General features: G+C 44.5%; 1 protein-coding gene across 1 annotated transcript in view; it reads right to left on the reverse strand.

The window, feature by feature from the left end:
- Positions 1-24,618, reverse strand: part of FAM107B (family with sequence similarity 107 member B) — a 124,821-nt gene that overhangs the window by 59,283 nt on the left and 40,920 nt on the right. Inside the window, exon 3 of the mRNA XM_049777812.1 lies at positions 9,931-9,957. Coding sequence (XP_049633769.1) covers positions 9,931-9,957 — 27 coding nt within the window. The remainder of the gene's footprint in view (positions 1-9,930; positions 9,958-24,618) is intronic.

The following is a 24,618-nucleotide window of genomic DNA, read 5'->3' on the forward strand; positions in this document are numbered from 1 at the left end:
TGAGGGAAATGTAGAGCCTGTTTAGGGTACAGGCGGGGGTTGGGTGGGGAGGAGGGTGATTTGGGACTTGGGTGATGGGAATGTTGCACTGGTGATGGGTGGTGTTCCTTTTATGACTGAAACCCAAACACAATCATGTATGTAATCAAGGTGTTTAAATAAAAAAAAAATTAAAAAAAAAAAAAAAAAGATTTAAAAAAAAAAAAAATAAATAAACTGAAAATGTTTTTAAAAGGCATAGAGGGAGATTCCAGGAGCTTTCATTTTAATAAGAGGCAAATTAATTTCCAGATTTGCTCTCATGAGCAATAAATTTATGATACTAACTTATGGCAGTAAGTTTCGTAAGTATCTATACTTAAATTTCACTGAAGGGAGACCATTCTATTACCCAACAACCTCTGACCAACAGCCACTTGTCCTAGGGTTCAACTCAGCTCTACCACTGGCTCCAGCTACAACCCAGAGGGTCCTGCACTTGTGAAACACGAGATCCTTACCAAAGTCTCCATGAGTTCCTCTCTTTGACCAGGACAGCTCACAGGACTCAGAGCAAATACCTTGATTTCAGATTGACTGGTTGACTACATAGGATGTCAGTAAGGAGGTGTCCGGAGGGAAAAAGACACACAGGACCAGGGAAAGGCATGAAGCTTCCATACATTTCCCTGGATGCATTTCTGTTGGTACCACCACATACACACCCCATACACACCCTCCGGAAGGGTCCTCCTAATTCTCTGGAGATGTGCATGGGGTTTTGTCACTAGAACACAATACCCTATTCTTAGCCATACTTCATTTTCAAAAATATGATAAATTCCCCCCAAATCCCCATCAAGAGTTATCCTTAACGCATAGTGCCAAGATTAAACTATGAGCTCTTCCAAGTAAGTATAGATTAGGCCCTGAAAAACACAACAACCACAACAAAAGGAAAGCTCAGTGATAGTACAGTGAACTAGGTCACTTGCCTTGCATGCAACCAACCATGGGTTTGAACCTTGGCACCCCTTACATAAAGTCCACCATGTTGTCGTCTCTGAGTATAGAGCAAGGAGTAAGGTCCTGAGTACTGCTGGGTGTAATATCCCCCACCCCCACCAAACGTTTTTTCTGGTAAGCAGCTGTGAGCTTGCCTAAAACTCTGTTCCTCTGTTCTGTGCAAACTCACATATTCTAAAACAGACACCAAGGAGATAGATGCCCTCCAGGAAGGGTGGTGTCTTTCACATTGAGTCTTGGTTCTTGATTTTTCTTGATACTCTGAATTTTTCCCCCCTCAACCAGCCTGCATATTTTGTTCTAAAGGCGAGAGGCAGACACACACAAGAATGAGGAATTTGTTGTGCTTCTGTGGAAAATCAAGTTAAGATGGGTGAGAACAAATGCCTGAGGAAAAAAATGGACGACTGCATTTTTTTTTCTAAGAGCGTTAGCACATCGGAAAAAAAATGGGCAAAAACCTCATCTTAAAGCAAAAAATAAATGTATTCAGATTTTCTTCAGGCACCTCAGTATTTTCTCAACCTGGTTAGATTCCGAGCAACAAAAAGAGGAAGTATGATCTGAGGTAATCATGGACATCTCATGGGACACAGACCCCCAGACCTCACAAAGATGCCTTGACCAAAGAGGAACAACAGATCTTCCAAGCGAGGAAACCGTGATGTGGGGGTGGGGGGGGCTAACCGGCTACACCCAATTTAGAGCAGGGTGCAACAGCGTTAAACTCACAGATAGGAGACATGGCAGGAGAGGAAGTGAGCGGGTGGGCCTGCGCCCCGAAGAGGCGCTCAGAAGCACAGTTGCTAGGAAAACCATTTCCTCTGTGTTCTACACAGTAAAACCCAAGCTATTCAAACCTCACTATTCTGGGGGCTCAGGAGGAAGGAAACTGCTCTCAAAGCTCAGACGTCATAGCAAAACACCAGGCAAGGCCTAGCGTCCTCACCAGGCAGAGCAAAGATGCTGGGAGAACAAGAGGAGAATCAAAACTACCTGTCAGACTAGAGGGCAGCCCTCCTTTCTCTCTCTCCTCTACCCGGGCATGATAATGGCAGACATAGGGGTTATGCTCACACATGTTGCAACTGTCTTCAGTTGCCCCACATCACCATGTCGCCCATTTCACAGAGAAGGAGACTCTGTGGACTTGACTTTCCTTTGGGCCACAGTCATGGAGGATTTTGGCTGTTGCCCACCTGTGGGGAGTGCCCAGAAGTGGAGTCAAAGATGCACAGATAACAACCCTCCCCTCTTGAAGACTTGTGTCTCTTTCAAAAGTCAGAATTAAGTTGGAGATTAATGACTGGTGGCAGCTGAGAGAGGAGTTTTGGTGTTGCCTTCTTGTAGTAAAACAACGTGTGCAGGGAAGAGTTTACATAGGCAATTGTGATCCAGCTCACCAGGGACTCTGGATTCACCAGTACTTTTCCTCCACCTTCTCCAACATGTGGTTTTATTCTTCAAGTTTTCTAGTAGTCAAAGGTGGTAGCCATGATGCCCCACTTATGATTCAGACAAAAGGGGAGAACTTTCCTAGAAGTCACACAGTAGTAGATGCATATCTGAAGTTTCTAGAAGCTGCATAAAAGTTCCTTCCCCCTGTGTCCCTCTTTTTGGGGTTATAATCATTTTCATTACAAAACTGTGAAATAATAGAAAGCATATATAGGCCTTTGTTCCCATTTCTGGCACAGGGTTCTTGGGCTCCTGGGGAAGAAGGTACTCATAGGAAAGACACATTCATGGTGTGAAACTTAAAATTTTCAGTCTTCCTCCCTCGTGTTCTTGAAAAAGGAATTTGGCTAAAAATGGAGTCTATTATGCCTAGGTAATGAAGTCCATACATCCCTAAAGAATTAGGAGACCTTTCCAGTTTATGTTTGGGCAAACATGCAGTGTTTGGAAACTCCAAGCCTTTCCCTGGCCATGTGTGTCTCTTACTTCCGGCTCTTCCTCAATGATACCTTCTATAGTCAACTGGTCAACTGGTCAACCAGAAAGCAAGGTATTTCTCTGAGTTCTTGTGCTATCCTGGCCAATGAAAGAATTCAAAGAGGTTTTGATGAGGTCCCTACTTCACAGGTGCTCATTCACAAATGCAGGGACCATCTGGATTTGCAGCTGGATCCAGTGTCAGAGCTGAATTGAACTCTAGGACATGTGGCAAGTGTCTGGGAATTGCTTGGTAGTATAAAATGTCTCCCCTCAGTGGAATTGGTGCAGATGCCTCAGAAACTTAAGACATGTCATTTCAACAGATTCAGAAATTAATTTTCTCTTAGCTATATTTGCTTAAGGGCAATAAATATCAGTTGCATAGCAGAGCCATGCTCCTGGCTGTGCTCAAAGCTAGGGCTTTGATGATGGGTTACTGCTGTAAGCATTCTAATAGGCACTTGTTTTAGTTTCTTCTCTGTTTTGTAAAAGTATGCATTAGTGTTGTGGTTGCAATGATATTAAGTCATCTTATTGACTGTTTGCGTGGGGGCCACATCAGGTGATTCTCAGGTGATGAGTCACTCAGGAATTACTAATGCTCAGGAGCTACTCTAAGAAGTGCTTAGTGGGGGGGCCGGTGAGGTGGCACTAGAGGTATGTGTCTGCCTTGCCAAGCGCTAGCCAAGGAAGGACCAGCGGTTTGATCCCCTGGCGTCTCATATCTTCTCCCAAGCCAGGGGCAATTTCTGAGGCGCTTAGCCAGGAGTAACCCCTGAGCATCAAACGGGTGTGGCCCAAAAAACAAAAAATAAATAAAGAAATAATAAAATAAAAAGAAGTGCTTAGTGGACCATATAGGATGCTGAGGCCAAAACTGGGTCATCCACCATGCAAGGCAAGCAACCTGACTGCTATACTATCACTCTAGCCTCAATAGTAAGTAATATTTTACCCCTACCCCGTGTTATGCTAATATAAATAGTAGCCTTTTCCTCCATTTTACTACATTTTAAGAACTTTTTTTTTTTTTGTGGGGGGGAGGTCATACCCGGCAGCGCTCAGGGTCCTCCCTGGCTTCACGCTCAGAAATTGCTCCTGGCAGGCTCAGGGGACCATATGGGATGCCGGGATTCAAACCAATGACCTTCTGCATGCAAGGCAAATGTCTTAACCTCCATGCTATCTCTTCCAGCCCCCCCCCTTTTTTTTTTTTTTTTTGGTTTTTGGGCCACACCCGGTGATGCTCAGGTGTTACTCCTGGCTGTCTGCTCAGAACATAGCTCCTGGCAGGCACGGGGGACCATATGGGACACAGGGATTCGAACCAACCACCTTTGTCCTGGATCGGCTGCTTGCAAGGCAAATGCCATTGTGCTACTCTCCGGGCCATCCAGCCCCATTTTTAAGAATGCTTGCTATGAGTTATCCTTCAAGTTTTACTTAAAGTAACTGTCAAGGTCTGGAGAGAAGATTTGAAGATTGAACACATGCTTTGCATGCAGGGTTTAATCAAACCTGGGTTTGATCCCTGGTATCACATAGTCATTCAGCACTGCTGGGAGTGGACCCCCTAAGAACAGAGTTAGAATAGTCCCCTACTCACCATCAGGTTACAATTTTCAACACTCCAAACCAGACAAGTGAACAAAAATTCCACAGCCAACATAAACCAATGATGAGCCATCACTATAGGCCCATGTCCAGGTCAACATTAAAATCAACATCAGCATGCACATCCAATAAGGAGATGATATAGTAGGGCTCTCATTCATGGGAATGCAAAATGGTACAGCTATAAAGATAGTTGAGCAGTTGTTATAAAACCAAACATGGTCGTTTAAAGAGTGATGCTCAGGGACTGCTTTCAGTTTAGAGCATGGGGGTTATCCCCAACCATGCTCAGGAAACCATAAGATTTCAGTGCTCCAAATCATACCTCCTGCATTTACTCAAGAGCATGCATTCAGTCCATTGAGTTATCTCTGACACTCAATACATTTTACTATAATCACATTTCTTGATAGTTACCCAATAAAAATGAATACTTCTTGACCAACTGCCTGTGGGACTTTATAGCAGCTTTATCCATTACTGCCAAAATAAGATCCTACAGTAGGTAAATCTATAATTAAATTGTGGTTCAGACAGAGGACTACTATTCAATAGCACCAAAAAAAAAGAAAAAACTAATGACATGGAGGAGACTTAAATGCACATAATTAACTGAAAGGCACCAATGTGGGGGCCACCATATTGGATGGTTCTGGACTCTAGAGATTCTGGAAAAGGCAAAACTACAGAGACTGAGTAAATATCAGTGGTTTCCAGGGTAACTGACCAGCCTAGAGAGATTAACCAAACTTCAGAGTAGAGGACAGCATGGATAGACAAAGAGGAGTGAAGATTTCCTGGCACCATAACAATAGATATGTAGCCTTAGACACTCGTCCAAACCCATAATCTCTCTATAGCCAAAATAAACCCTAAGGCCACAGTGAACATTGAGTGATGGTGATGTCTCACCTATGGCAATGAATGTCTCATTTCGGAATGTGATTTTGATAAGGAATGCTGGGTAAATTTGAGGGGTCCAGAGGATTTATGGGAAATAGCTACCTTCACTCAGGTTTTCTGAGAACAGAGGACCTGCCATTGCTATAATGAAGACAGTCTTAAAAATGAAACCCCAGGGCCCAAAGAGATAGCACAGTGGTGTTTGCCTTGCAAGCAGCCGATCCAGGACCAAAGGTGGTTGGTTCGAATCCCGGTGTCCCATATTGTCCCCCGTGCCTGCCAGGAGCTATTTCTGAGCAGACAGCCAGGAGTAACCCCTGAGCAACGCTGGGTGTGGCCCCCCAAAAAATGAAACTCCAGTCCTATTTTTTTGCTCAAACCCCTTTAATATAACACTTTGTCATCTTGAAATGACTGGCACTTACTTGCCAGGCATCCAATGAATGGACTGAAGTCCCATGTACCACAGTGTTTGATCCTTAGTTACCTACATAGATTGGCTCTGGCCTTGTTTCTCATCCCCTCTCCACCACCCACTATTGCCACCAACATAAAAATACTCATTAAAGGGGCTGGAGAGAGGTAGGGTGTTTGCCCTTGCAATGCAGAAGGACAGTGGTTCTAATCCTGGCAACCCATATGGTCCCCTGAGTCTGCCAGGAGCAATTTCTGAGCATAGAGCCAGGAGTAACCCCTGAGTGCTGCCGGGTGTGACCCCCCCAAAAAAATACTCATTAAATTCTTCATCTCAGGATTTTCTTCTGGAAGTAACATCCCCTGATCCTTGAGAAAGGACCTTGGGAAATGTGGTGAGATAGGTTGGCTTTTGGCTAAACTGAGAATATACTTGTCACCATGCATATCATTATAAATGATGGCTATTAGCAAGATAGTGCAGAGATATGACTTCTTGCAGTGTCCTGTGGTTGATGATGGAATTTTTTGGTTTTTGGGCCACACCCCAGCGGTGCTCAGGGGTTACTCCTGGCTGTCTGCTCAGAAATAGCTCCTGGCAGGCACGGGGGACCATATGGGACACCGGGGATTCGAACCAACCACCTTTGGTCCTGGATCGGCTACTTGCAAGGCAAACACTGCTGTGCTATCTCCTCTCCGGGCCCGAGATGATGGAATTTGACTAGGCTCCTCAAATCTGGGGGGTGAGTTTAGTAGGTGAACAGACACTGTTGTGGAGGATGGCAAGAGGCAAAAGTAAATCTGGAGGCAGAAAGCCCTTTTATTAAAAAGAGTTTAGGTAGGAGGGATAGTAACCTAAGCTGGAGTTTACCTAGTAAGATGAGAATAAGCATGAGTCAGTTTGCAAAGGAATCAAGAAGTTGACTTTGAGGGGTCCCAGGTGACCTGAAGCTGAAAGGCAGGGAGGGAGGGAATTGCATGATAGAAATTCCTTCCCAGGGATGAGGCAAGTATGGATAGGCCTGGTTACTCTTTCTGATTCCACCACAATCAAATAGAGGGTTCTGCTATGGCAAATGAATATTTCTAAACACAAATATTTAACTTTATCTAATCTTCAAAATAAAAAGAAAAAACTCCTTTCTATATTTCATCTCAATTAAAATAAGAGTTTATGGGGCTGGAGCGGTGGCGTAGCCCCATAGGGAGTTAGCACGGACATAGGTTCAATCCCTGTTGTCCTATATGGTCCCCCAAGCCAGAAGCGATTTCTGAGTACAGAGCCAGGAGTAACCTCTGAGCGTTACCAGGTGTAGCCCAAAAAGCAAAACAAAACAAAACAAACAAACCCACAAGAGTTCATATGCCCAGAACAAATTCTAAGAATTCACCTACCCTGGCACTTCCTTCTCCTAGAACAGAGGCAAGGAACTTTTTCTGGCAAAGACCAGTTGGGTGTTTTAGAGTAGCATTCACCAGCAGAAAGGTTTGGGAAGCCAATAAGAAGTATCTGTGTATGTCCCATCATGCATTGGTGTCAAATCCCAGGATGCCATGGCCAGCCATTTCTCACTAGTTCTAGAAAATCAGTCTAGACTTCCTGAAACTCAGTTCTGTTGAATGATTATTGCAGAGCTACTGAAATAGCTAATAGATTTCTGGGCTCCATCAGCATAAGTTGGAAGAAAGTGAGGATTCTAGAAAGAAATCAAGGGGAAAGTAAGAAGAGGTCAGTGGGAAGGTAAAAAAAAAAAAAGAGATAGAAACTGGGTGCACATTAGTGGAATAGAGATGAGGGATGTGTATATACCTAAACTACATGCAAACAGGAGGCCCAAAGCACAACATAGCAAACTAAAAATAGTGTTTGTCACAGAAGCAGGCTGAGGGAAGGGGGTATCTAGGGACATTTGGTAAAAGGGGAGTTGACACTGGTGATGGGGTTGGGTGTTGGAACACAGTGTGCTGAAATTCTCTTTTTTAATTAATATCTTTATTTAAACATATTGATTACAAACATGATTATGGTTGGGTTTTCAGTCACATAAAGAACACCCCCCTTCACCAGTGCAACATTCCCATCCCCATTGTCCCAAATCTCCCTCCTCACCCACCCCACCTCCAACCTCCGCCTGTACTCTAGACAGGCTTTCTATTTCCCTCCTTCATTCTCATGTGCTGAAATTCTGATATGAGCAGCTTTAATAAACAATGGTGACTTGATGCAAAATTTGTTTTAAAAGTGATTCTAAAATATCTAAAATATCCTGGTAGGATCTCAGGAGGAAAGGGTGGGTCAACCCCATGCTTTACTAAAGTCACACCTGTTGTATCCATCACTTCACAATCACCGATTTGTCTATGGCCCTGCCTCACCACTCCTCTACAATTCTCTTTTGGGGACCCAATTTTGACCAAAACTTCAGGTATGCAGTATTTGGACTTTTATTTATTTATTTATTTATTTGGAGCTAGTGTGGATACCTTTCCCCCAGCTTCTTCCTCCTTCCAGGAGGCCTTGCTAGCTGAGAACACATCCCACAAAAACCACCAGTATTAGTAATAGTTCCTTTGAATTCCTGCACAACTTCTTTGTTTTGGTGCTGGCATCCCTATAGAAACAGAATTTAACAGAATGGACAGCTAACAACAAAAACTATCTGCCATTATATCAATGACTTTAATGGAGATACAATCATTTTCCACAAATGTGTTTGCCGCTGTATTTTTTCTTTTTAAAAAGGTTTCTTTTTTCTTTTTCTCTCTTTTCTTTCTTTCTTCCCTTCTTTCTTTCTTTTTTTTTTTTTATGGTTGTTGGGTCACACCCGGCAGTGCTCAGGGGGTTACTCCTGGCTTTATGCTCAGAAATTGCTCCTGGCAGGCTCGAGGGACCATATGGGATGTTGGATTCGAAACCAATGACCTTCTGCATGAAAGGCATACATCTTTACCCTCCATGCTATCTCTCCAGCCCCTCTTTTTATTTTTATTTTTATTATTTTTTAAAAATAAACTTTGCTCTCACACATCTGGAAGCAATGCATTATGATCAGCTATGTCAATTATGTGATGTATTTCTTAAATAAAGTTTAAAAAAATCACAGTCAGAGGCCTGTTAACACAGGTCAGAATGGCCCCGTCATGGAAAGCACCAACCCCATAGAATATGTGTGCCCAGCACTTGATTAGTGTCAGCATTACTGAAGGACAAGCAGGGCGGCCACAATCACTTCATTCTCTTGTTTTTGATCTCAGATAACAATAACATTGTGCAGTGCTGCTCAGATCACAGCAGGACAACGGGGAACCAGATCAATTCCTGCCATGATCAGTGGGAGAAAGTTGCCATGCTCAGAAGGAATCCACGCCAGGTTTCATTTCCCTGAAGCCTTCCAAGTAGCTAAGAAGAGTGAATGTGGTACTATCAACCCTCTCTAAGCACGACAGCTATGGAAAGAAATCCCACCTAGAAGAGAATGGAATCAGGCCAGCTAGAAAGCACAGTGGGAATGGGTGTTGGCTTGCATGCAGCTGACCCAGATTGGATCTCCAGCATTCCATAGGGTCTCTGGAGCTTACCAGGAGTGATCACTGAGACCAAAACTAGGAGTAAACTCTGAGCATCACCAGGTGTAGCTGAAGAGCCAAAATAAACAAAGAATGAGGGCCAAAACAATAGCATAGTGGGGAGGGCATTTGCCTTGCATGTCAAGGACCCTGGTTAGATGCCTGGCATCCCTTAGGGTCCCCAGAGCCTCCAGGAGTGATTTCTGTGCACAGAATCAGGAGTAACCACCCCTGAGTACAGCTGATTGTGGGCCCCCCTGAAAAAAAGATGAGACTCAGAAGCTTCTGGAAGCATGGCCATTGTCTGAGAGCAGTCACTGAACATAAAAGAAAACCTAGAAGACAGACAGAAGGCCCCATTCTGCCTGGCACAGGGCACAGGAGCCCCCACACTGGTTGCATGAACTGGGCAGCCCTCAGGACTTTGTACAGAGGCCCCATAGGCTGGCCCCTGTTCATACCTTTGATCTGTTCTACTACTGTGACTTTCAGCCAAGTCAAGACAGCTTGTCCCTTCTGTCCCTTTCTCCTTGAGTGAGGACACTGTAATGCCTCATGATTACTATACACAGCACTGTCACAATTGAGCAAAAACTCTTTGCCAAGGTGCCAGGCACACAGCCAGATGAGCCCCAATTGGCAGGTTGGATTTTTCCTGAGACTTAGGGAAAGAGCAGAAACACATTCTTGATCACGGCCCTACTGGGAAGGACGCTGCAGGTTTTGGGGAGTCAAGTGTTTTCTTCGTGGAATCCCTAGAGGCACATCTTAGGGTCATGTGGATTTTCTGGAAACCTCCAGTGTCCTTGAACTTGAAGAAGCGAGTTAGTCCCGCACACTTCTAGACAAAGGCCACACTTGTTCCATTCTTGGCAGCCATAATCTTCCATCATAATCCTCTATCCTGGGTATCATAAATGTCCTCAGAGAAGGAAAGGCTTGGCCTCTTGCACAGAACAAATTGGAATCCAGATGGACAAGTACTTGAAAAGAGTAACCATGGCCAGGGCAAAGAAGGGCTGGCCAGCTTGATTCTAGATCGCTCTGCCCATTTCCATAGCAACCCCCATTATTACACCCCCCCCCCCATTCTTACCTGCTGCTCAGACCCTGGAAAGACCAAATGAACCTCTCTAGGCCACAGCTCAGTGGATTTACTTCTTATTTCCCGACACACTTGGGAATGCAGGCCCCGTTTGGCCAGTTTGAGGAACTTCTCAGAGGAAATCAGAGCTTAGGTTTGTTACATGAGACATTTTATCTTTTAAACAGTAGCAACTGGTGGATTTTTTTTTTTTTTTTGAAATATGTTAAAGGCGGGGCCGGAGAGATAGCATGGAGGTAAGGCGTTTGCCTCTCATGCAGGAGGTCATCGGTTCGAATCCCGGCGTCCCATATATGGTCCTCCCGTGCCTGCCAGGAGCAATTTCTGAGCCTGGAGCCAGGAATAACCCCCTGAGCACTGCCGGGTGTGACCCAAAAACCACAAAAAAAAAAAAAAAAAAAGAAATATGTTAAAGGCAACAGGACAAATAAAACCCATCTGTGAGTCAAATTATACCGGCTTGAGTCTCAGGCCTTTTTTTTTTAAATTACCTTTGGGGGGTTTCAGAATTACTGTATTTTTCATACCATAAGACACACTTTCCCCCTCAAAAGTGCTGCTTATGGGAGGAATGCCACCTGGAGTTGAAGTCTAAATTCAGGGGAGGAGAGCATCTAAAAACTATGTGCATCTTATGGTCAAGTGTGTTTAATAGAGCAAAAAATACAGTAGGTCCTTGGCACCTGTGTGTGACCTATAGACCCATCATTAACCCTCAGCCACAGCCAGAAAGTGCTTTGAGGGCATCCTGAGGCTATATCCTGGTCTCTAATGAAGGTGAGAACCAAGCCAGAGACACCCTTTTCTCAACTGGGCTTCTTTCAGATTACAGGCTCAGAAGTAGATGGAGGAGGATTCGAGCCCTCGCAGCTCCACCAGCAATCAGGTTTAACTTTAGATCCACATTTGGGCTCCAAAACAAATGGTTTCATAATTCCAGTCTTTGCTGAGACTCAGCACAGTAGGTTTAAAACCGAATCCAAACACAGAATCTCTGAGGTTTTGTCAGAGTTCACTCAGATGTAGAAAAATCCTTTTCCTCCTTCTTCTTAACCGGTAACTGACCTGTGGTGGACACACATGCCAGAGGGGCTGACATGCCTAAAGCTCAGAAATATCAGTCCTCAGACACTTTTGGTGTGACTTCTGGATGTGGCTCAGTAGCTAGAACACTTGTGCAGCATGTGTTTGGACCCAGGCCCAGCCTCTGCAGACTACAGATCCAGTTCTACCTCCCACACTCTGCAAATAGTGCCCGGCTAAACTCAGCTTGGTCCCCTGCACTGCAGACAGTCACTAAAGCACAGAGCCAGGAATATCCCCTGAGCAGCTCAGGGTGTGGTTGGCCTCCTGCCCCCAGTAAAAATTGGAACAAAATTCAGAATAAAAGAATAAGGGTAGAGCAGGGAGGGCTTACATGAAATCAACAGGGTTCCATCTCCAGCATCCCCTATGATCTTCTAAACACCATCAAGAGTGATTTCTAAATCACTAAATCAGAGCCAGAAGTAACCCCTCAGATTCATCGGGTGTGACCCAAACACACAGCACAGGCCAACACTTCAGAAACACCGCACTGGTGCTTTTCTGTTTGTTTTAAACAGCCACTAGCAGGGATCCAATTCATTTTGTTTTGAAGCTGATTTGCTCACAGACTGGGTTTGTAGCTCAGAAGTAGAGCATTGGCCACATACATGGAGGTTCAGGTATGGTGTCCAGCAGAGAAAACAAGACTTGTCTCAAAAAAGAACTTTGGGGGCCAGAGAGGTGGCGCTAGAGGTAAGGTGTCTGCCTTGCAAGCGCTAGCCAAGGAAGGACCGCGGTTCGATCCCCCAGCGTCCCATATGGTCCCCCAACCCAGGGGCAATTTCTGAGCGCTTAGCCAGGAGTAACCCCTGTGCATCAAACGGGTGTGCCCCCCCCCCAAGAAAAGAACTTTGTAGTATGAAAAGGGTAAAATGGAGAGAGTGGAGAGCGAGAGAAGAAAAGTCAACCATAGAAGCAGACACGGGAGAGGGCAGGGCAAGAGGGCAACTGAGGACATTGACTACAAGAAATGTGAACTGGTGATGGGTGTTGAATATGATGTGATGGAAACTCAATCATTAACAACTTTGTAACCATGTGTCTCACTGTAATCTCACAGTGATTCAATGAAAGATTACTTGTAAAAAAATAAAATAATGGGGCTGAGCAATAGCACAGTGGTAGGGGGCTTGCCTTGCATGCAGCTGACCCAGGATGGTCCTGGATTCGATCCCCGGTGTCCCATATGGTCCCCCAAGCCAGAAACAGTTTCTGAGCACATAGCCAGGAGTAACCCTTGAGCATCACGAAGTGTGGCCCCAAACAAAAACAAAAATAAAATTAAAAAAATAGCATCAAAGGGAAAAAACTGTTGGTGAGACTATACATTGATGCAACCTATATGGAAAGATGGTTTGGAGATTCTTTTGCAGGAGGTACCTGAAGTCTTGGGGGCTGTAAGATGACACTTTCTATTAACCCAAAACAAAGGCATTCACTCATCTTCCTCTTTCCTTTAAACCTCATCCTTTGAGATATAGATAGATAGATAGATAGATAGATAGATAGATAGATAGATAGATAGATAGATAGATAATATAGATATAAGGGAGGTCCATCTGAATCTTACTCTACACTCCCCAGTTGAATTGGTACTGAGAATAAAGAAAGAGCTGTTTGGCTTTGGCAAGGGAGTGATACCACAAGGCAAGTAGAAACTGACCCCATGATTCTTTCCTGACTGGCTTGTCTTATTAATCCTTCATGGATACCTGCATCAGATCCATCCACCTGGTATGATTTCACAACTTGGTACTTATTTTACAATGAGCCACAGTTGGCCAACAGGGCCTCACCGGGAGATACTAGTGGTCTATGAAGAGCCAGGGTTCAAACTCAGATACCAGAGTGCACAGGGCAGTCTTCCATGCCCAGTTATTGTCTCTCTAGTTTCCAAAGAGTCTTTAAAAGCTAAAAATGGAAATTCCATATGACCCAGTGACCTCTGGGTATGCATTTGAAGGATTTGGAAAGCCTTAGTCTTTGTATCCTATATCCACAGCAGCCTGTTCACAGGAATCAAAAGACAAACACCCCACCCAGAAATATCCCCATAGGTGACCAGATACAGGACTTATGATCCACGCATATAATGAAACATGGTTCTGCCATGTAAAAGGCATGAGGGCCAGGGAGGTGGTGGGAAAGACTGGACGGCCTGCTTTGCATACCCCAGCCCCTGGTTTGAGTCATATGCCATCTCCCCAGGCCCCTCTTAGAATGACCCCTTGAACACTCCACTTTGCAGGGAGTAACTTCCAAACACCACTAGATATTACCTAAGGGCTAAAAAGAAAGCCAAAGAAATCATAATGTTTGGAGCAAAATAAATGGATCTTAGCGTGATCATACTGAGTGAGAAGGATCAAGGAATTAAAGACCATTACTGAATAGTTTCCTTCAGATGCAGCAAAAGAACGCCTAAGCAAATATGAGCTTTCAGGAAAAGAGAAAAACTAGCTTCTAGATCCAGTAAAAAAAATTATACATTCTAAAGGAAAGGGGCCAGGGTTAGGGGCAAGAGTAGAGGGTCTTTCTGGTAGAGGGGAGGTGCTAGAACTTTGGTGGCGGGTGTGGTGACAACCTCACACAGGTTGTGGTGTGAGGCTAAAAGCTCAAATTCCATTAAATTGTAAACTAATGCCCAGGTAACCAAATAATCAAATAATAAAGAATTCTCTTGTGAATGCAGAGCTGAGTCCTGCAGGCTCACAAGAGAAAGAAGGAATGAAGTAGCAAAGGTATGATCCAACCTGAACTGAGGTCCAGCAGGAAAGCTCCCTGATTCTAAGCAGGCCTTGGACTTCTGTGACTTGGGGTTTACTCACTAGCTGCACAACGAGCTTCCCTCCTCTGAGACCTCATGTTCTGCACTGTCTCTCTTTTAGACATAGTTATTTTTATGAGGCATGTTCATGGTTTATTGGTTTTTATGTGGCAGATCCCAAGTCCAACCCTCTCCATTCTCATCTTCAGTAGAAAAAAGAATAAACAATGCATGGGGCTAAGGCATAAGGTCAGCCATAGAGTCACCAGAGACCCCCTCCAGGAGTGATCCCAGAGCCGAGAGTAAACCCCAAGCACCACTGGTGTCTGGCCTCAAAACCACCACCACAAAACAAAACAAAACAAAACAAAAACATCAAAAATAGAAGAGGGGCCAGAGTGATATCACAGCAGATAGAGCATTTGCCTTTATGAAGCTAACTTGGGTTTAATTTCCAGCATCCAACATGGTTCCCCAGGAGTAATTTCTGAGCACAGCTTCAGGAGCAACCTCTGAGCACCACCAGTGTGGCCCCCAAACAAACAAACAAACAAACAAACAAAAAAAGAACGCATCATATTGAGTGAATATGTGAGGGCTGGAGTGATAGTACAGCATGGAGGGCATTTGCCTTGCATGGGGCAGACCTAGGTTCAATTCCCAGCATCCCATATAATCTCAAGGGTTTTCCAGGAGTGATCCCTGAGTGCAAAGCCAGGAGTAAACCCTGGGCACTACCCAGTGAGGCCCACACCACCACCACCACCACCCAAACATTAAGTGAATATGTAGGTCTATAATAAGGACTAATTGAAGAACTACTATGTGCTGAGCACTGTCCAAGGTGCTGGGAATAGCCGAGAAGAGAGGTCAGGCTCTACACTCTGAGGGGGGCAACCCAAGAGAGGTTTAAATGCTAATGTGGGTTGAAAAATAAAAAGAAATCAGGGAAGGTAAATAGGGTCATTAGGATAAATATTAGGCTAGAAATCTGGGAGGAGACTTGAAGAGTGAGGAGGAACCAGCGTCTGCAGAGGAAGGTGCTCCAGGAAGAAGACTAATCACTGCACTTTTTTTTTTTTTTTTTTTGGTTTTTGGGCCACACCCGGTAACGCTCAGGGGTTACTCCTGGCTATGCGCTCAGAAGTTGCTCCTGGCTTGGGGGACCATATGGGACGCCGGGGGATCGAACCTCGGTCCGTCCAAGGCTAGCACAGGCAAGGCAAGCACCTTACCTCTTGCGCCACCGCCCGGCCCATCACTGCACTTTTGTTGGTGTTGGGACAGCACTGTGGGGGAGATGCAGTGAAGGGGAGCTCCCCTTAGCAACTACTTCTCTCTCTCCTCCCCCAGCAGAACAGGCCACTACCATTGCCGCCTCATTCTGCATCTTCTTCTCGCTACCACATCAAGCATCTTTATTCTGCTCTCTGATTTCCATTAAGTGACAAGAACACACATTTCTGCCCACAGCAGACACACCTGATGCCTTTGTGAAGCCCTGATCCTATAAAAAATACCCAATGCAAAGCTGTCAGAAAATAGCAGCACAGAGTCTTAAGATTTTTCCTTCTTCTAATGTTGTACCCACCCAATTGACAGTATTTAGCATCCCCACATCTCATTCTCATCGCTAATCCTGGGCAGAAATTGTCACAGATTTGGGACCAGAGCAATAGCAGAATGGGGAGGGCATTTGCCTGGCCTGAGGCTGATCTGGGTTTGGTCCCTGACATTCCATATGGCTACCCAAGCCTGCCAGGAGTGATTCATGAGCTCAGAGCCAGGAATACTCACCATGTTTGAGCCCCAAACTAAGAAGCAAAACAGGTCAGAGATTTGCTTCTCTGATGTCTCTCTCACATCATTTCACAGGAGAGTCTAATTATTCTGGACATGAGCAAAGTCACATATTGAACAATATGCTCACTAGCCCCTCCAGTCAGAAAATACACCCCAACCATATTTTCCTCAGTAGTTCTAAGCCTTCTATCAGTATCTAGACTGCTTGTTTCTGCATGACTCAATTTGAATGTACTATGTCATCTTCATCATCATCATCAATTTTATTGCAAGTCTTTGGCTCATCAAGACCAAGAATCAATCAAAAGAAAGAGAAAGGCTTTTTCCCATATTGAGACCAAATCCTCCAATGCACTAGAAGACTCATTTCTAGCCACATTTCCAGTATTTTTGGAGCATACAGATTCATCATGGGACATGTAACCCATAATGCTGAGGACCCCATGAGTTTGGGAGTCCCAACTCAGAAAGGATCAACATGGAGGGGCTCTACCTGCTTCTGTCTTCTGTCCTGCTGCCAGGCCTGGAGTTTCTTCTTGGGGTCCCTCCGCTTCCTGAGTTCCAGGTCAATAAATGATACAAATAGGGGGAGAGAGAGAGAGAGAGAGAGAGAGTAAAAATTACACTTTTATTGAAAGTCCACACTCCTTGCAAATCCATTCATTGATATAAGACCAAGAGTTAAAACCAAAATAAATTAATAAACCAAATCCTTAAGAAAAGAGGTTGGGGCCAGCAACAAAGCCCACAATAGAGGCTGAATAAAGGAGCATGATCATGGGGTGTGCAGGTCATAGACTACAGGATGGTGCCCCGAGGGAAGCAGATGTAAAGCTACCCTCCAAGTTATGCTCCCCAAGGGAGTCTCCCTCCATCTTAACACATTTAAGGTTAAGATGAGTTGGGTGCACAGCTTTCTCCAAAAGATACGGGTCTGCTGCACAGTGGAGCAAGAGAATAACATTCTATTTTATTTTCGCATTTTCAATGTTGCTGTCTTTGAAACAGCTTGTTAACAACAGTGCTAACCTGAATGGTTCCCACATGCACCATTACAACATCTTTTCACACCAAAGAGCCCAAGATCTTCCACTGCTGTTTGTCTATCACCTGTCCACCTCTTCCTTCTCCCCTACATCCTCCCTTCATTGCTCAGACACCTCAGTTTTGTAATCCAAGATGGAGGGGTTGTCAGCAATTGTTACTGTAAACGCTCTTGCGTTGTGTCTCTCACTCTAGTCTGCAGATGCGTGAGATCACCTTGGATCGAACCTGCAGCCTCTGACTAATCTGAACACAATGCCCTTCACTTCCAATTTATGGAAAACTTCAAGTTCTAGCTTTGCTTACAGTGGCATAGTCAGAGAACTACATTTTACTTTTTCATGATTCAAGCAGCTGTCTTCATGCACTAGAAATATCTCTCACAGCACCTAGTTATGTCTGTCTGGAAGGTAGAAGGACCAGGTTTTTTTTTTCTTCTGATTCTCATACAATAGTCTTTTATATCAGCCAGGATGACTGGCGTATTGGTAAAGTTGGCCCTCTAGGAGTGAGGAAGATTAAGAATATTGACATAGGGCCCGGAGAAATAGCACAGCGGCGTTTGCCTTGCAAGCAGCCGATCCAGGACCTAAGGTGGTTGGTTCGAATCCCGGTGTCCCATATGGTCCCCCGTGCCTGCCAGGAGCTATTTCTGAGCAGACAGCCAGGAGTAACCCCTGAGCAACGCCGGGTGTGGCCCAAAAACAAACAAACAAAAAAGAATATTGACATAAAGTTTTTTGAAGCTTGTCCACTAAGTGACTTTCTACTGACTTACTGGTAGTAACTTTAAAGAAATGCTAGTTGTTTAGTGGGCTATGCAGTTTCAGTAGGAGCTGAATCTTCAGGTAGACCCTTTAGGATGTCCCTAGAGTGAAATTATAGCCAGTTGTCCCAATCAGCTGCCCCTGGAACAGACACACTTTCTGTTTGTTCTACCTAAGAGGTTGGCCCAATAGGAATCTGATCTGAACCATCTTAAAGCATATGGTTTGGAACTCTGCAAAGGAGGCATTACTACAGTCAGAATGGAGCAATAACCATTGTACTCCCTCAAGTGCTCTCAGTTGGTGGTTTCTGGGTGATACCATATTGGGATAAAAAGCCAACAGATCCTCAAACTGACTCAGCAAAATGAAAATAATGTCTTCTTGTCAGTTCTCGAAGATGAGTTTCATTCACTCAGCTTCAATACCAACTCCTGAGGCAATTGATTTTCTCCCATATAAGAAACAAATGCTCTTCACAGATCAAAATCATTTTCAAATTATTCATCACTGGGATCCAATTCCACAATGTTGCCCAGGAAATGGGGATTGGCATGGGCAATTTGGACAAATCATCTCAAATTTAAATTATAAGGCATTCTAATGAAAATTGCTTCTAGAATAACATCTCTGAAAAGGCTGCAGATTCATTGCATATGGGAGGATGTGTAAATTCGTGATGAGCTTATCACACTGCGATTCAATGCACATCGTTTTTGATTTTACAAGAGCCAGCAGGACAGTCTATAATGAAAACATGAGACATGGGTTTAGAATACAGCCCCAAGGAAAGTTTCCAGATGCCAAAATATCTCCAAGTTGTTTCTTAGATGAAAGGCGTCTCCCATTCAGCCAATAAGGCTTGTTTACTCTTTTATTGCTCTGGATTCCAGAATTGTGAAATAACCTCACCCTTTAGTTTTCTTCGAAACATATTTATGACTTCATCTCAAACTGCCTCACCCCAGATTTTCCCATTAACTAGTGTAAAAAAAAAAAGCCAAGCCTGGAAAGATCTGCAGATGGAAGAATATTTGGAATCTTTTTTCACTGAGAGCGCTCAGCATAGAATAAACAAGCATCTGTCTCCCATAGTATAAACTCTGTTCTATTTCCAGAAAAAGACTGAGATTCTTCCATGCTCGAATTCCTTCTCTTCAGCTCAAGTCTGTGATTTGCTGAAGTTGCTTTACACTGATTTTTCTCCCAGAACCATGGGATAAGAATAGTACAAGTGTAGTAACCATCTGTTGAGTTTGTTGCCTGACATTCACTCTATGTAGTCACCATGTCCTGATTTCCTTCTTAAACCTTTCTATGGAAAGGTTTCAATGGAAAATCCTTTTCCATTGTCAATGAGCTCTGATTCCTTTGAAACCAACTCATCACCCTATGATCCTTCACAATAGTATAGGGGCAGCCCTAACTACAGTTGACGCCATTGGCTTTCAATCCCTGTCATTGGTGCAGGGTGGTCATGTGACCCCAAGGCCTTGACTATACTTCCCTGTGATTGGATCTGTTCTCACGTGACCCTCTGAAATTTCAGGAATCTCGACTCCTATTTTAACACATGTGGCCTGAAACCTGAAGACAATTCTGAGTGTTGGCCTGACTGTTGTCACCTGTGTCTCAGACCAAAACCTACAGCCAGGATGGCAGAGTCAAGAGATGGATTGAGACAGAATCCTGGTGGTATCAAAACCAGTCATTCCTGAAGCAAGGGGAACCTTGGACTTTGGAGCCAAAGTCAGTTCAGATGTTTTTATAATGAAAAATATCATATCATTTTGAACAAATTTATTTGTCAGGTTTTCTGCCCTTGTTTGTTTTTGTTATTTGGGGGCCACACTTGGTGGTGCTCAGGAATTCCTCCTGGCTCTGTGCTCTGGAATTAGTCCTGGCAGGGCTTGGTGGGGGGGACTCTATATGGTTCCAAGGAAGGAACTGGGGCCGGCAGAATGCAAGACAAGTGTCCTACGCGCTAGTATCTGGACTTCAGGCGAAGCCAATTGTCTGAATGAAGTCGTGGTAGTCATGGTTTCTGGGGTCTCTGCAAAGGATGCAAACAAATGGAACAGACCTCCTGGAGGTCAAAAATGTTGTATCTCTTCCCAAGAAACTTGTTTCTTGTTTCTAGATGTTGATGACAATGACTTAAAGAGACAGTTATATTCATGTCTCAATTTTTTTTGTTTTGGGGCCACAACCAACTATGCTTAGGGGTTACTCCTAGCTCTGTGCACAGGAATAACTCCTTTCAGGCTCAGGGAACCATGTGGGATGCTGGAGATCGACCTGTGTTAGCCTCATGCAAAGCAAGTGCCCTGCCCACTGTACTATCACTTTGGCCCCTCAATATTTCTCTCTTAATCAGAGAGGCCACTCCAGCAGTGCTGAGGTACATGGGGGCATGTAGGATGGTGGGGAGCCAATGCAGAGCCTGACACATGCCAGGAATATGCTCTACCACTTAAGCCATGTATGTACCCCAGCCTAAGTTAAAAATACATTTTTCAACAGTGTGTCTTTTAACCGGACTTGTTCCCAAAACTAAGTTGAATTTGCTGTAAACACTCCAGCTGTGAGTTACTATAGTATACTATAAATATTTTAAACTTTATAGGATGATGTTTTGACATCAGAAAACAAAGTCTTTTTGGCTAGCCAACTTATAGAGAGCACTGGGACCTCCCACCTTGGGTCTCTAATAAGAGAACTAAGCTTCCATACAGGCTTCCTTCATTGGCCCCACACACCCCAGATGTGGTTATTATTTCTCTGCATTAACGAGTGGAGAGTCAGGTGTCAGGCAACAGGGTGCTGACATGCTCAAAGTCCAAAGAATTATTCAAATGAAACTATTTCCCCTCCCTGTCTCCCTTGCCCTTGGGTCTATATGCTTCCCCCTCAAGAGCCTCCCCACGTGGCCCCTCAGGTGTGCTGAGTGTCCTCATTGCTCTGAAAAGATTAATAATACAGTGCTCTGAATCTCACTTGCCTCCTGTCTGGCCACATTGACCCAATGCTTATCCCAGATAGAAACCTGTGTCAGTTTGTTAGCACATGGTTGATCCCAGTTCCAATCCAGACACCAATATGGTTCTATGGACTCCACTGGAAGTGAACCCAGAGCAGAGAGTCAAGAGTTAGCCCTGGGCCCGGAGAGATAGCACAGAGGCGTTTGCCTTGCAAGCAGCTGATCCAGGACCAAAGGTGGTTGGTTCGAATCCCGGTGTCCCATATGGTCCCCTGTGCCTGCCAGGAGCTATTTCTGAGCAGACAGCCAGGAGTAAAACCTGAGCATTGCCGGGTGTGCCCAAAAACAAAACAAAACAAAACAAAACAAAAAGAGTTAGCCCTGAGTGCTGCCAGGTATGGTTCCAAACAAAAACAAATGCATACCTCTCCAAACCATGCTTATTTTCTTTTTTATTTATTCTAATTTTTATTATAACACCGTGATTTACCAAGTAGTTCTTAATATCGTCATTTCAGGCATTTACTATTCTAACACCAATTCCATTACCAATGTAACTTTCCCTTCACCAGTGTCCCCAATATCCTACTCTACCCCAGCCTGGCCCCTTGTAAACACAAACAAATTTATTTCATAGTGTTTGTTAACAACACAAAGGCAAATGGAATTATCAAGACTTAGATCAGCACAGGTCAAATTGAAATCATGGTTCTATCGCTCCATGGCATTACTAAAGTTGGTGTCTGAGGATTGAGTTGACTGTGGTGGGTGCTAGGTGAGTCTTTCGTGTTCCTTTGTAGGCTCCCCGAACTTGGCAGATTTCTCTGGAACTTTCCCATCAGATCTCAGCCTGCCTGCTTTCAAGCGCTGAGTAACATCTTAACAAGCACCCTTCTGAAATAGTTACAGCCTGGAATTTACTCTTCCTGCATATTCTACAAAAGTGCGCTAGTCGGATAAAGGTCGCTTCTCTGGAAGCGCCAGTGCAGAGGGAGAATGTCACATGTATGTTGGAACAAACCCAGCCACAACACAAAAGGTCAGAAAAACATCCACATTGGGCTGTTGGAATAATTCAGCAAGAAGGGCGCTTGCCTTGCACATGGCCAACCCACGTTTCCCGTGGCATCCCATAGGGTCCACTTGAGCCCTCCAAAAGGAATTCCTGAGTGCAGAGTCAGGAATAAGCCCTGAGCATTATAGGTGTGGTCTAAAACAACAGAAAGAAAAGCTTAAATGTTAGAAGTAACAGTGGACTCTGCGGAAAGGGAGCACAGGGATTCCTGTGAATACTGAAGCATATTGTAGGGGACCCTTGGAGGCGTACATACTTTGCTCTAGTGGGGGGCCAGAATTCACAGCATCCACCTGGCACAGATCTTTGATCTCCCTGCCATTCTACAGTGCCTACTTTCACCCCGCCCCCTGTGGGTGTTCTTTATATTCTAGAAAAGCATCATCATTCTTGTTGGTTTTTGAGCCACAGAGCAGAGTGCTACAGCACTATGGCAGAACCATATTGCCAGGGACTGACCTGCAGCTCCTCCATACAGAGTATGCTTCAGCCTCTGGGAGCTCTTTTTGGCCCCAGAAAATATCATGGGGGTGGGGATGATAAGACAGTCCTTTGTCAGGGAAGAACTGGCCAAAGGGAACTCAGAGGTAATGAAATCTAGTTTAACAAAGGCACTTGTTTCTTCTAGAGCAAAGGGTCCTTTTTTTTCTTTTATATATTTACTTTGCTTTTGTTTTGGGGTCATATCCGGTGGCGCTGAGAGGTTACTCCTGTCTCTGTGCTCAGCAATGGCTCCCAGCAGGCTTGGGGGACCATATGGGATGGTGGGATTTGAACCACTGTCTGTCCTGGATCAGCTGCAAGCAAGACAAATGCTCTACTGCTGTGCTATTTCTCCAGCCCCCCAAAGGGTCCTTTTCAAGACAAGCTTCTGTGTGATTTTTAGGGCCTATGGAGTCTCGGGCCAAGAAAACCACAGAACAAACCAGCTTGATCACGTGGAGAAAATTGCAGGAGCCCAGAAAAGGTTGATCTCAGCTTCATGGTCACAATCTAACACTTTGGTCCAAAGTTTCAAGTTATTTAATGATTACAAGCATGGTTTCTTTGAAATAAACTTTCAAACTGCGGGGCCATGGAAAGAGGGAAGCAGGGGCCCCATCCTGATGATAGTAGTCTCAGATTCATGTGTCAGAGTGATGATATCAAGGGGATGGTATTTAGGGTGACAGGAGGGCTGAGACCTCCAGATCAAGATTACTTCTTATCAAAGAGGCTCTCAGTGGCATAAAGTCAGCCTATGCAGCAGTGAACCAGGAAGTGAGTTCTAGCCAGAATCTGTAAATCTGGGACTTGCTTTATACATAGCGACTCTAGTTTAGACCCCAGTACCCTCTATGGTCCCTTGAGCCCTGGCAGGAGTGGATCACTGAGCACAGAGCCAGGAGTAAGCTCTGAGCACCACCAACTGTACTACTCAAAACAAACAAATATATAGATTATAAAGAAATATATTATATATATATATTAGCTAGAGGTTGGAAGTGTTTCGTGTGAGTTCATGCCTTGCATGCCCATATTCTACCTTCTGTGCATACATACATGCCTGACACCATAGGGTATTTTGAATCCAGAACCTTCTCTTTTCTAAATGACCCTTTTGGTAAGGCTAAAGGCCATGAGGGTGCCCATAGGAGCACTTATGTTGTGGTGCAGAGAGTCACTGTCTCTCTTTGCAGAGCATCTTAGAAAATGTTCTTGTATTCAGCACTCCAGTGGGCTGTCCTTTGAGTGCCCTTCCTCTGGCATAGGCACAATGCCAGCTTCCCCCGCTACTAGGATCCCTGGGGCTCTCTCCCCACCCTCCTACGCTTTCATCAACATGACTTTCTGAAAATCTTCTTGAACTATTCTGATTCGAAGGCCATCTGTTTCCTGTTGGGGCCTGGGCTGACAGAACAACTAGCAAATACATCAAGGCAAGCAGGATGTATAAACGGACATATATGTGTGTATATATGTGTGTATCACGTGCTCATTTGTTCATTTACCCATCAACTGTTTATAGTTAACAAATATAGCAGGTCAAGAAATCACACTGCATAGATTTTATGACTCTGTGACAGTCACCATATTTTTTTTGCAAGATGCATATTTTATTGATTTATTTTGGGTTTGGGGGGCCACATGTGACAATGTTTAGGGGTTTCTCCTGGCTCTTCACTCAGAAATTAGTCCTGGCGGTGCTTGTAGAATCATATGAGATGCTAGGGATTTAACTCGGGTCAGCCAAGTGCAAGGCAAATGCCCTATTCACAGTGCCATCTCTTATGCACAATTTAACCTTCATTAAATATAATCTCAGCTGGCAATAGATATAGTTGGAAGGGTTGGAGCACAAGCCTTGCATACTGAAAACCCTGAATTGGACCTAGTACCTCCTAACATTCCTCCCGCCACCCAGGTATAGGTTGGAGACCTCTTGATCACTGCCAGAAGTGGCTTTGTTGGCTCTTAGCACTGCTGAATCCAAGCATCATGAAATTGTCTGGCCAGGTCAGCCACAGATCTCCAGGAGGGGCCCTGAACCCATAAAACTTCTTGGAA

The sequence above is a fragment of the Suncus etruscus genome, chromosome 7, assembly GCF_024139225.1.
Source record: "Suncus etruscus isolate mSunEtr1 chromosome 7, mSunEtr1.pri.cur, whole genome shotgun sequence".
Taxonomy (NCBI): domain Eukaryota; kingdom Metazoa; phylum Chordata; class Mammalia; order Eulipotyphla; family Soricidae; genus Suncus; species Suncus etruscus.